The sequence below is a fragment of the Pyrus communis genome, chromosome 1, assembly GCF_963583255.1.
Source record: "Pyrus communis chromosome 1, drPyrComm1.1, whole genome shotgun sequence".
In the NCBI taxonomy this organism is placed as follows: Eukaryota; Viridiplantae; Streptophyta; class Magnoliopsida; order Rosales; family Rosaceae; genus Pyrus; species Pyrus communis.
The window spans coordinates 19,852,637-19,865,515 of NC_084803.1; the positions used below are offsets into that span (position 1 = coordinate 19,852,637).

Sequence of the window (12,879 nt, forward strand, 5' to 3'; positions counted from 1 at the left end):
AAATTTTCATAGTTCAACAAATGTATCGCTAATTGCTCTATTTGACACCAAAATGGTAGACCTGAAGTTCAAGAGAAATATTATAACAGATCCCTAATCGATGCGCACATTAAGAATACAAAACAGACCTTTGATCAGAGCCTTTACAAATGCACATAACAAACACAACTATTACTTCCAAGGTTACAAGAACGACTACAGTATTCCAGCAAGCAATTATCTCTGTAATCTTGTCGGTGAAACAATTTTCCTGACAGAGTACACTAAAGAAAACAAAATAGAAGTCGAGGAGAAAAGAAAAAGAATGAATTAATGCCAATGTTACAACAACAATTGGATGTTCCATGTTTCTGGATTGTCTAGACGGAAGCATCGATAACATGCCACAGTCATTAATCTCTACAGTCTCTACCATCCGTCCAACGGTGGCAGGTATGTGGGAGGAGAAGTTAGAGCAGTTCATGTGGCAATTCAGTCATGTTTTCCCTTACCTTTCCCTTCAACGCTTTTTGAGCCATCATAAGCAGAAAGGAAGAACGTACTCTGATTTTTCTGCATAAACCTGCATGACAATGAAAAAATTACTCGGTGTAAAAAGTGTACAAGGATATAATTTCAGTGAGCTGTAACGAATTTGAAGAACATCATCAAAATAAAAGTACATGAAATAAATCATTATACTTGGAAGATAAAACTAGAGTCCCCATCAACTTTTTCAGGTTTTCTCATTACATCATCTCAACTCATCTTTTCCTCTGATTTAAAATGATTACACAACCAAAATGTTATCCTAATGAAAGCCGGATTCCTCCCTTATCAATGTTTGAGATACCTGATTGTGCCTGAAATGACTTGCGAATATCCGCGCACAACTTTTTTTTTTCAGTTCGAAACTTTGAAAGAATAGTGAGAAAGTAGCAAAATGGGACAACGGTGATGGTGCTTAAATTTTCATCTTTTCTTACTGAAGCTAAAATAGAGAAACAGAAATATGTCCAACAGGGTAATATATATGATGCATAAGGTTTGAGAGGATACTTGAGGAAATCGAGTAATTTCTGCTGCAAGCGGCTCTGTGTTTCCTCCTCGATGTTAACATATGCCAATAGCTCCGGCAACTTAACTGCAAACACCAGAAATATGTCACTATTGCACAAAAACTTTAAATTATAATAACTTTCATGACAAAACATATCTTACTTTCAAATGTTACAAATCATCTGTTGTTATATGGTCGTTAGATCAGAAAATAACTTTTATACAAACCACAAATTCAAAATGCAAAAGGAAAACATTAGAAATTCAAAATCAACAGCTTAGATTGGTCTGTGAAATTTTCTCCAGAAAGTTGTTACCAGTGTCAAGGTCTAAGGTATGAATGAGATATTCATTAATTTACTACACAATGCCTGAACGGAGGATGTGTGAGACAGAGATTCAGATAGAATAATATTAGTAGTGTCCTTAAGCATTACAGGAAAACAATTCCATTGGAAAAGAAAATTCACATTAACAGTGTAGAACAAAGTTTTAAAATTAATGTCCTTTCTGGAGAGAAGTTGTACTGGATTTTCAAAGATAGACTGTACATGCACAGATCGGGAAACTTTTTTTCCACTCAAACCCCAACCCTTTCCAAATCCCAGTTTCTCCTTTACCACAAAAGCAAGGCCCAATGGACCTATATTGTGTAATATGGATATCTAGGATTTCTCTAAGCTGTAAATGTTTAGATTGAATGCAAGAGACATCAAAGCACACATTCATCGGAATCAACTAGCAGCAGCAGTTGCCATCACACATAGAATACAACCAGACCCTATAAACAATCATAGCATACAAATTTCAAAGATTCGACACTTATGGGTGATCATACCAAAGAGTCGCAGTAAATGTTCAGCGCCATATATTGTTGACGGGGAGACATCACCTACAACTGTTTCAACATACTGTTTGCGTTCCTTTTTGTATAAGAGCATCACTGGCAAAGCTCTGTCAAAGTAACATCGTATTCCTTTCAGGATTTCACCAACTGGATCAGTCACCCTGTATTCGAAAAACATAGACCATGCAATAATCATCAGGTGTATTGAAACTCCCAACTAGATCTTTATACACAGAAACCGCAAGATTAGATTAGAGTACCAAAATATTTAAATGAGACATACTCATATAGATTTAACTCATTGCACATTATATGTTATCGACACTAATTGATCCATGTGGCAACATATTTGTATATCAAAGTTTCAGCCAGATCTAATTAACCGGGACCAACTGGTGGATGACATGAACAGGAAAGATAACAAACAAAAGCTAGTAGAAGAATAAAAAAATAATTTATATGCAACCATAACAAGACTTGGGTAAACTTACTTTCCATCCTTCTTTGTTCTGTAGTCAAGGTATTTCTGCAAAATGTCATCCACAGTTGGAGAACGTGGAAGTATTACAAGCTGCAGGGGGAATTTTTTATTCAGCACCAAAAATTACTTTGAAACACTTAAAAAGAGTCATTGAAAGGTGGGATAAATTTCCATCTAGAGATGCAATGTGAAGAACCAAAAATATTCTTGATAGACATTTAACTTCAAAACCATCATGGTACATATTTGTCAAATGAAATGACAGTCAAAAGAAGTTTTTTTTTTTTTAACAGTTACGCGTACCTTATCCTGCTGCGAAACAAATTCCCAGTCATCAACAAGCTGTTTCCTTAGTGTTGACGGAATTTGAATCTTGACAAGCTTTTCCAGTGCAGCAGTGTCCTTCTACCAATTAAAGGAACCCACAATCAGCCCAATATCAAAGAAATGTTAACAAGAAAACTTAACTAAGACCTGATGCGAATATTAAACAGTTCCAGAAGGCAGCATTAATCTTCTGTGGGAAAACATATATGCAGCATTGCATTGACAAAGAAAAATTGAATATAATAAACGATGAAAATCAGCCATATTAGCAGAGCAATATCAACATTTAGCAGGGAAAACTTCCATCCCTTCATTTCTTATTTTCATCTTCTTTTCAATTGGAAAAGATCAATGGACCACCACTACACTACATGCACCTTAAAGCACAAGAACATAAACACTGCAAAATTTTTTTTTATACATAGAGGCCTATCACATACAAAAAAATGAAAGTGAGGAGTATAGCAAGTGAGAACAAAGCATCTGACTGTTATCCAGGAAATGGAAAAAAATTTGTATAGTGTATTTAATACATGCCAAACCTCAGTGCCTGAGTCATTCTTCCGCTTCTTCCCTTTCGTCACTGCAATAAATTTCAATATCAACTCACTAAAAAAATCCTTTGTTTTTTTTTTATTTTTTTATTTTTATTTTTTTTGCTTTGTAAATCATATATTTTTCATGAAAAAATCGAAGTCGAAGAAAAATAAATCAGAAAGTAAATTGTACCATTGTTCTTGTGGTCCTCTTTCTCTGCTTTTACATCTACAAAATGCAATACACGAAAACTGGTATCAATGAAAAATACAACAAAAATAAAAAGTATTCATAACAAATATCACATTGCCAAACAAACTTTCAGGTGTTTGGGTCTATTTGTGAAGAGAGAGATCTTTCACTCTCTCTTTCAGAATTAAACTTTTTAAGTGAAAACCTTCAAGATGAAAAGTTTGAATATCATCAATTTTCAACGACACCATTCAGTTTAAGTGTTCTCTGGTGCTTAGACTATTGTCAAGCACATCAATCACAGTGATAGGACCATAATAGTAAAGACAAAACAACCATTAATCCTAAAACTACTACAGAGGATTAGTAATGTAGCTTTGCCAAATCAACAAACACAGTACAACTGGATACATACTAAATGCAAATGAAAATGAAAGATTACAATGGTTAAGAAAGTGAAAATGCTTCCGTTATTTTGAGAGAAAGAGAGAGTGTTTCCCTCAAACAATCCATTAGTTAATTCCCTCTTGCCAAACATATGTTTTCCCGGGATAATATGAATACAAGTGTTACCATGCACATATGACAAACAAGGAGGTATAAAGGGTAAAAGGCAAATCACATTCTGTCATTGGAGCCTTTAGGCACCAAAACAAAAGTAAATAGGAGCGCAGCTAACCAGTAGAAATTTTTGGCTTCGTCTGAGCTGAGCGTCCTGATTTTGTATTCTTGTCCACGCCCTGTTTCTTGTCAAGAGCTTGCTGCTTCAATATATTATCTTCAGTATGTTTCAACAAGCGATCTCCACCTACCCATTCGTCCCAACTGTTGGCAAGATGTCCAAGCCACAGTAATGATTTCTGTATCCCTTTTTGAAAAGGGCAATTATTAACGAAAGAACATTTCTAGTAAAGATTGTACAGCTCTATGGTAGTCTTTTAGACAACATATATAGCTCAGAAAGCTATAGAGAGTATTTAATCTTTATAATAAGAGAATACAAGCCTTGTTATGAATTGTGATAAAGGTGCAAGCAAGGAGTATGCTGCACCCCATGAAATGGAGAATGACGCAGGAATGGTTATATAGCTCAGAAAGCTAGACAAAACAGCAGTTTTCAGAGGATACTAGAAAAGATGTTTCATACGAAATTTCAAGTCAGAAACGAGATACTAGAATCTATGTACAACAACAAAATACCTTTACTAGTTGAACTAGTTCGAACCTTCTAATTCTATTTGTATTTCCGTGATCTGTAAATTTAGCCATACTATGGAAGTTAGAACTTCAAATTTGTTAGGAATCCGCCTTCCTAAAAGGGGAGGTATGTGAAGCAATATAGAGGAATGTTTGAAAATATTAAATAAAAGGGTTTTAGACTCTTGAAAGAAACTAGATCCAAAGATTCCAAACTACACCAAATTCCACATAGCCGCAATCCAAATTGTAGATTTCTGGAGTTTTGCATTCTTTACCTCATTAATCTTAAGTCTAAAATCGGAAAATGTAATGTGGTTGACAGAAGTAGAACAGAAGTTACAGAAACACACTCACTTTTTATTCCAACCCTGCAAAACACCAAATCGTGCACCGGTTAGTATAATGTCCAGAAACTAGTTTGGCTACCCACATCTTGTCACCACAATATGCATTCTTGTTCAAGAAGGATAATGCGGGGAGATATTATTTAACTTACCAGGTAGTGAACAAAGTATCTCCATTCATTTTTCCTGAGCTCTGCTTTTTGAACCTAAAAAATGAAAGCTCAAAGTTGTTTAGATTATGACTACAGCAACATTGCATATTTGAATTATGTTAATTTTGTCTAATAGAGGGTACAAAGATATGTAAAAACATATTTTAATAATATCCTTCAAGCAAAAAAGTAAATATTAATTACAAATGCATCAGCTAGATTAGAATTCCCAATTAAAATTGAACTAACTAATCAAATAAAAAACTGCCCAGAAAAATAAAGCCTTATAAACCTTTCTCTCTTTCTTTTGACTTGTTTGGTAAAAAATAAACGCCTAAAAGAATCCAATTGCGAATAAACACTAAAGATTACAAACCCAAAACCCTAAAATCCAAATTCCAACGAAGCTTAACAAAATTCAAGAACTAGAAGAAAAGCACCAGAATTTGGAAAGTTAGGGCAAAGAGATAAAGAAATTGATGTTGGGGAAAGAGAAAAGGAGGGTGGTTTGGCTTGCCTTGGCTTCGTAGATACGAGGGCCGTGGTAGGCGAGGATCTTCTCGCCCTCGGAGTAGAGGCTGGAATTGGAGGGAGGAGCGTCGCCGCTGGAGGTGTCTCCGTCGGTGACGGAGTCGTCTCTCGATGAATTTCCCATTTTTGGCAGAGCAGCGGTGGCCGGAGGGCTTCAGTTCAGCGCCTTCTCTCAGTTGAGAAGTTGAGAGGAGCGGTCACACTGTTGAGCTGAGAGTGACCGGTTGCAGCGGGTGTTCAAATTAAAGCGCAAGATGCGATCCGATTTGTCAGTAAATCCCCGAATATTTTTATTTTCCATTTGTCGTTGGATTTCGGTTAAAAATGGGCTGTACTTGGGCCCAGAGAGGCCCATGGAAGTTTTTTTTTTTTTTATTTTTATTTTTTTAACAAACAATATTATTTACATTAAGGAAGTAGAATAGCGGGCTAAGTTTTACAATAGGTTAGCAATAATAGGGTTCAAATTCGCATTTGGCGAGAATCAAACCAAAGACCTCTCACTTACAAATGAAGATGAATAACATTAGACCGTTGTACTAAGTGGCATAGGCTACGGTGTTATGTGACTTGTACATGAACGAGTTCACTGCTATAGTGGTGTCATGTGCTAATGAAATATAAATATTCATAAGTTTTGTTCATATTTTCTTGTTTCATTAGAACGAGACGCCACATAGTAATGTACTCGTGCCGCCTAAACTACTTTCCATATAATGATATAAAATCAGCAATAGAGAAACTTTTCTCCTACAAAATATTGAGAGTATCTCACATTGTAGTTGGGGAGGTCTTGCATAAAGTGCTTAAAAGACCTTATGTCACTTCACTTAGTGCCAATTAGTATCGAGTCTGTTGCTTATATTTTAAAATGATATCAAAACATGCTACTTAACGGTCAGACTTGCCACGTGACGATCAAGCATGCTACTACGTCACCTTACAAAACTGGAACAAGTTAAGGTCAAATACGTTTTGATCGGACGCTCACATTCTCATACAAATGAAGCTCAATTAATAGTTTGTTTCATTGGCTTGTCAGTAGAAACTGATCCAAATCCAATATCATATTTTAACGAAAGAAAATGGAACGCAACGTTTCTTTGCATGTGGGCAATTTCCGACCGTTGATGCATGTGAGTTCTGCATTTCGTCAACGGTCTTGCGTGTGCAACCGACCTTGGCAAAATGAACATTGTATTCTGATGCATCTATCAGCAACATTTAGCAAGCTAGTTTGAAGCTTCAGAGCTACGGACCAGCAACATGTGTCAAAAAGTTTGCGAAATAAACTCGGTCTTAAAAACTATTCGACACTAAAAGATGAGTTAATAAAATCATTCAGCAAAATTACTAGTTCAAATACAATCTACAGTATGTCAATAATATACAATTCATTTCTTATTTGACGATTCATCAAGGAGTTGCTTAACAAATTCCGCTTTCTCTTCATCATCTAAGGTAAGGAATATATCAGCATTGGATGAATTAGCCACAAGTAGCCTTAATGCTTTAACTCGACCGGGAACAGAAAGCCCTAGTCTTTTAATCTCACAATGTAGCTCATCTATTTTGTTACCTTTGGATTCAACTGAGACTCGCATCGGCTCATTTGAAGTTTTTATTGTTGCCACGACTGATGCTGGAACTTTTTCCAATGCAACAGCTACACCATTGTGTTCGCATCTATTTCTTTGCAGCAAGAAATCAGATTGATCTGTCTGTCTGTTTGTTGAGATTTGGTCAACCGACCTTGAAAAAGTGTCTTCCTCACTTCCAGAGTCGGTTGATTCCTCTTCACAGTTAATCTCCTCATTGCGATTCATACCTCCAAAACAGTTGATCTCCTCGACTCTTTCAACTAAGGCTTGGGATGGTTTTACAGTTGCACGGCCTTCTCCAAATATATTAACAAGTCTATCATAAAGTGGAAAATATTTGCCCCTCCACCCATCAGCCTCCCTGTGATGCTGCAAGTTCAGTAAACAATTAATATAACTATATTACAAATGTGAGATTACAAGTAAGGCATACGTTATACGATATTAGGCAGGCTTATTAGCTTATGATGGAATAAAATCATACCTGAACATAGGCTTTCCATGTTTCTTCACTGTCAACCTCCACACATTTCTTCAAATCATTCCACCCAAACCCATTTTGGTTGAGCATGTCATCTATTATACAGTGTTGCTTCTTCAATATTTTCATTTTTGACTCAACGTGTGGGCTAGCTTTAAGTCCCGATGCTGGAAATAAACTGCACAAACCCTTTTCTATCAGAGTCAATGTACCAGCTTTGAAAGTACGATTTTCTCGATGACCTTTTGCAACTAGATCCTCTAGAATGCTTAAAAGTGCCTCCTCCTCCTCTTTGGTCCATACACGTCGGCTGCCTTTTTTCTTTTTTTCAACTATTTGACTACTATCTGCAGTATCATCTTGCCTTCTCCTCTTTCCTTTGGACGAATGAGATTGATCCGTTTGCTTTGTAGTTGAGATTTGGTCAGGTGACCTTGGACGAGTGTCTTCTTCCATCCCAAGGGAATTGTCCTCACCACAGTTCACCTCTTCAATTATTTCAGCAGGAGTTTGGGATGTTTTCTCATTTACGTAGTCCACTATAAATATTTTAACAAGCCTATCATAAATAGGAAAATGTTTGCCCTTCCACCCATATGCCTCCTTGTGATGCTACAAGATCAATCAACGAGCGTTGTTAAGTATAGTTCAGTTGTAAGATCATAGGCAAACCATATGTTATGAGTTGACACCTCATTTAACAACAAGAAATCGTACTAGCCTATGATAGAGTTGTTCATATTATCATACCTGAAGATATGCTTTCCATGTCTCTTCACTATCTACCCTCACACATTTCTTCACCTTATTCCAGCCAAACCCGGTGTTGTTGACCATGTCATATACTAAACGGAATTGCTTTTTCAACTTTTTAATTTTTGACTCAATGTGTGGGTTAGCTTTCAATGCCGATCCTGGACACAAATTGCGCAATGCATTTTCTATTATAGTCATTGTACCAGGTATGAAAGCACGGTTAACACGATGACCGTTTGCAACCAGATCCTCTAGGATGCCTAAAAGTGCATCCTCCTCTTCATTCGTCCATACACGTCTACTCGCTCTTTTATTTTTCTCATTGATTTGACTGCTACTTCCGGCATCCATTCCTAAAAGTCCCTGGTGAAATTCAAAAAGTTAATAGTAACAATCATTAATAATTACAATACAAGAATGTACCCTTTCATGTTCATTTAGAATTTGACTGCTACATTCTTGTTTTCTTGGTTTCACTGGTAAAATGCTAGTACAAATTGAGAAACAAAAAGGCAGAGCCAATGAAGTCATATGTGCGTTTTAAAATTTCTGTTTTGATGACATAGAATCATAACCCATATTTCTTCTTTACCGAGTCTTTTTAATTTGTAGAATGTATTCATGATGTTCAGGTAGAGGTTCCATATAATGATAAAGTGATATTGACTTGCACTGAGGAAAGAAGAATAACATATTATATCTACTAAGAAAACAACATAAATATGGCAAAATATCATAACACAAAGTACTCCTGTTGAGAGTGAGAGTGAAACTAATCCCTACAATACTTAAATACTTAAATGAATTATTGAAAGGTTGGGGGCCCTTCAATCAAGAGATGCAAGTGACGAACCAAAAAGAATCTTGAAAGACATTTAACCACTCATTCTGTATAACTGTCAAATGACACAACGGAGAAAAGTTGCTTCTAACAGTTCATGTGTACCTTATCCTGGTGAGAAACAAAATCCAGATTATCAATAACTTGCCTCCTAACAATTGAGGGAACCTGATTCTTGACAATCCATTCCAAGGAGACAGTGTCCTAACATTTGTAGACCCTGAATTAGCCCCCATGAAAGTAATTCGAACAAGAGAAAACTTATAATAAGACCTTGGAAGAATATAAAACAGTTCTACAACAAGCAAGAAACAATCAGAATTTCACAATACTCTTGCTTATCGTAAGAGAGGAAAATATCGATATTTCACAATGAAAACAGCACTTCTTATCTTTCATTTTTCATTTTGAAAAAGCTCAAGGACCACCACTGTATGCATCCTTATAGCATCGTAAAAATAAAAAATAAAAACCAGCTAAAAAGAAAATCGTTATGCCCTCCTTCTTTATAAAAACATAAGAGATGCATTGAACTTGTAGGTGTGCAAGAAGACTATTGGAGTGACAATACCAGCTCCCAAGATTTTTGAGTGTATAAACCTATCAGAAGCATAACAAAGACAAATATAAAGAAACTAAGGAGTAACAGAGAGATGGCAAGTAACAACAATGCATTATATAGATATCCAGAAAATGGAAAATAGGAAGCATGCAATGCAGTAGATTTAATCCTAATGCATGCCAGACCTCAGTGCCTGAGTCATTCTTTCGCTTCCTCTCTTTTCCCACTGCAATAAACTTGATATTAATTTACAAAGGAAAACCATTTTTTTTTCAAGCAAACGTTTTAAGGAAATAATACAAAGAAGTTTCGGTTACAAAATAATCCAAATTTAAAGAAAGGGGAAGCATAAAGAGAGTAATAGGGGCCAAAGCTAACCAGCTGAACTTTTTGGATTCATTTGTGTCAATTGCCCTGACTTTGTATTATCATCTACGCATGGTTGCTTGGCAAGAGTTTGCTGCCTTATTATATTCTCTTCATTTTGTTTCAAAAGGCGATCCACACCTACCCATTCGTCCCAACTGCTGGAAAGATATCCAACCCATTGTAATCATTTCTGTATACCCTTTTGAAAAGGGAAAAAACAGTTCAAATGAAGATTATACAAGTCCATGTCTTTCCTTGAATCTCAGTAGACAGCATACATGACATGAATTATTTCAAGGATAACTTGCCAACTTAAGGAGGGCCTTCAGTCTTTAAAATAATAGAACGCAAGCCTAACTCTGAGATGTTAAGCGATGCTTGCATGATTGTATAAGAAACAAGAGAACGAAATTCTTATTTATTTCATTGTTCTCTTTCTACATTCATTAGAAGCCATCAGGTCTAAAGTCTATACCATATGAGTAGTTCTCTTCTATCCATAACACCATCATCCTGGTAAAGAAATCCTAGAGTTTATGTGCAAAAACAAAAAGACTTGAACAACAAAACCAGCTGAAACCTTTTATTTCTGGAGAAGTTTTTATTACCTTTAAGTGTAATGACTTAGCTTTGGTACCGTGCACATGATTGTTATCTATATCAAAGGAGAGTTTTGGGAAGCAAGAAGAAGGAATGTTTAAAATATGTTTTAAATTACACAAGATTTCACTCCAAAACCTATCATAACATTCATTAGTGTGTGCGTTTTTGTATGTGTGTGTGTGTGAGAGAGTGAGAGAAAGAGAGCTGATTTCTGCACTCTTTACCTCAAGAACTTTGAATTCAAAAATGAAAACAATACAATAAGACGGGCAGAATCACACGTACACTTTATTCCAACCCTGCAAACCAACAAATTGAAACACTCAATATCATAATCCGAAACTATGCTGCTTGCTTACAAATTGTCACATAACGCGCATTAAATTCAAGACCGAGCAAAGGGAGAGGCATTATTCGACTTACAAGGTAGTGAACGAAGTAAGTCCATTTGTTATTTCTGAGCTCAAGCTTTTGAACCTAAACATGTGAAAGATTAAAACTGTTCAGATCATAACTACAGCAGCACAAAATAGTAAATTCAGCAATTTCGGACGAAACCAAATTTAACTAAACCCTGACTATACTGGCTAGCTGAGCACTAGTTCTAGAGCAAGCTAGTAAATTATAATTACATTGCACTAATTAAACTGGATTAACTATTTCTCTCAAGAGTAATTACTAATTAGATTAATATTTCAAATTTCCAGCACAAGGTTTAAAGCATTTGTAGGTGAAAATTTCATAAATACAATCAGCGTTGAAAAAAGCTCAATAAAATTCCACCATGAAATTGCAGAAATAAATAAAAAAATAACATGAATTTGAAAAATAGGGCAGTTGTCAGCTAGATTACAGAAGATGGGGATTGGGGGAATACAAGGAGAGATGGCTTGCCTTGGCGTCGTAGATGCGCTTGCCGTGGTAGGCAAGGACCTTCTCGCCCTCGGAATAGATGCTGGAATTTAGTGGCGGAGTGTCGCCGCAAGAGCCGTCGCCAGTGGTGGCGTAGTCATCCGTCGACGAGTTTCCCATTTTTGTAGACCCAGCTGTCAACCGCGGGAGAATAAAAAGCCCGATCCGACTTGTCACTCTAATGTAATATTCCCTCACCTTTTGTGGGGCGTTTTGTAATTTTACTAAGCAACAATTAGAAGAGTCATTTAGTAGTACGGTCAAATGATATTCCTCTTCATTTATAAGTAAGAGATTTAGGTTCGATTCTTGCCAAAAACGAATTTAAAACACATTATTATTAACTTATTCTCTGATCTTCACTCTCTAATGTAAACAATATCGTTTGTTAAAAAAAAAAAAAAAAATCCAAATAAGCAGAAATCTGAGTAATGACTTGTAAATATCTAAATTGGGAAACTAGTAAATTGAATTCGATCGTACTGATTTGAACCAACTAGTTTGGTTCGGTTGTAAATATATTTCTGACCGGTTGGATTTGGTTTGATCCACAATTCTCAACTAATTAAATGGGAAAACCTCGTTGGCTTTTTTAAAATGTCATCAGAAATTCATCTTTTAAAACAATAAGGAGAAAAATTTGTAAAGGAAGAGTGTAAGATGACTTTTGCACATTCTTCATTCTTAATAGGTGGTTCTAAGTAAAGGTAATAAGTAATGTTAAGGAGATTAAATTTATATCCAAAATTTTTAAATTAAATGACATAGAACTTGATGATTAGATTATTACTTAAGCATTAATAAACGTGCTTATTTTCTATTTAGTTTGCAAATGTAATCTTTGTAATGTTACCCAAAGGTAATTGATCGTGTAAAATGCTCAAATGTGTGTTGAATGATTTTGTTGCGAAATATTCTTTGGTTTGTTTTTCTTATTTTTGTGACAATTTGACTTTTATACTCCCAGAACCTATGAGGATGAAAGAAAATATGAAATGCGCATGAGAGCAACCTAAATCTGAGTTGATTCAATTTTGTGATGTTATTTTTTTGCTTTTAGTGGGTTTAGTATTTCCAGCAATTACAATGTCTTCTCTATCTTTTT

General features: G+C 35.6%; 2 protein-coding genes across 3 annotated transcripts; both read right to left on the minus strand.

The window, feature by feature from the left end:
- Window positions 1-51: 51 nt before the first annotated feature.
- On the minus strand, window positions 52-5,907 carry LOC137740595 (protein MRG1-like). Its single transcript, XM_068480437.1, has 11 exons — window positions 5,636-5,907; window positions 5,119-5,172; window positions 4,977-4,990; window positions 4,102-4,247; window positions 3,423-3,458; window positions 3,236-3,276; window positions 2,670-2,771; window positions 2,377-2,456; window positions 1,877-2,046; window positions 1,039-1,123; window positions 52-562 (listed from the first exon to the last, which is right to left on the minus strand). Exons 1-11 carry the CDS (start codon window positions 5,771-5,773, stop codon window positions 472-474), a joined length of 957 nt encoding a protein of 318 aa, XP_068336538.1. The 5' UTR covers window positions 5,774-5,907; the 3' UTR covers window positions 52-471.
- A 1,067-nt stretch (window positions 5,908-6,974) lies between these two features.
- On the minus strand, window positions 6,975-11,916 carry LOC137740659 (uncharacterized). 2 transcript variants are annotated; one of them, XM_068480497.1, is made up of 8 exons: window positions 11,757-11,916; window positions 11,286-11,339; window positions 10,269-11,161; window positions 10,076-10,116; window positions 9,434-9,532; window positions 8,482-8,850; window positions 7,735-8,343; window positions 6,975-7,619 (listed from the first exon to the last, which is right to left on the minus strand). In XM_068480497.1, the coding sequence occupies exons 3-8, from the start codon at window positions 10,288-10,290 to the stop codon at window positions 7,044-7,046; spliced, it is 1,716 nt and encodes a 571-aa protein (XP_068336598.1). In that variant the 5' UTR covers window positions 10,291-11,161; window positions 11,286-11,339; window positions 11,757-11,916; the 3' UTR covers window positions 6,975-7,043. The 2 variants fall into 2 exon arrangements, with proteins under 2 accessions (XP_068336598.1, XP_068336603.1); XM_068480502.1 differs by having other exon boundaries at window positions 11,740-11,916.
- Window positions 11,917-12,879: the final 963 nt, after the last annotated feature.

Bases quoted from the DNA above. Each gene is read 5' to 3' on its own strand.
- LOC137740595 (XM_068480437.1), bottom strand. From the start codon at position 5,773: ATGGGAAATTCATCGAGAGACGACTCCGTCACCGACGGAGACACCTCC. The intron at 3,277-3,422 runs GTACAATTTACT...AATTTATTGCAG, and splicing joins AGAGGACCACAAGAACAATG to TGACGAAAGGGAAGAAGCGG. The intron at 2,457-2,669 runs GTACGCGTAACT...TTCCCCCTGCAG, and splicing joins TTGTTTCGCAGCAGGATAAG to CTTGTAATACTTCCACGTTC.
- LOC137740659 (XM_068480497.1), bottom strand. From the start codon at position 10,290: ATGAATCCAAAAAGTTCAGCTG. The intron at 10,117-10,268 runs GTTAGCTTTGGC...AGTTTATTGCAG, and splicing joins GAATCCAAAAAGTTCAGCTG to TGGGAAAAGAGAGGAAGCGA. The intron at 9,533-10,075 runs GTCTGGCATGCA...TACAAATGTTAG, and splicing joins AGAATGACTCAGGCACTGAG to GACACTGTCTCCTTGGAATG.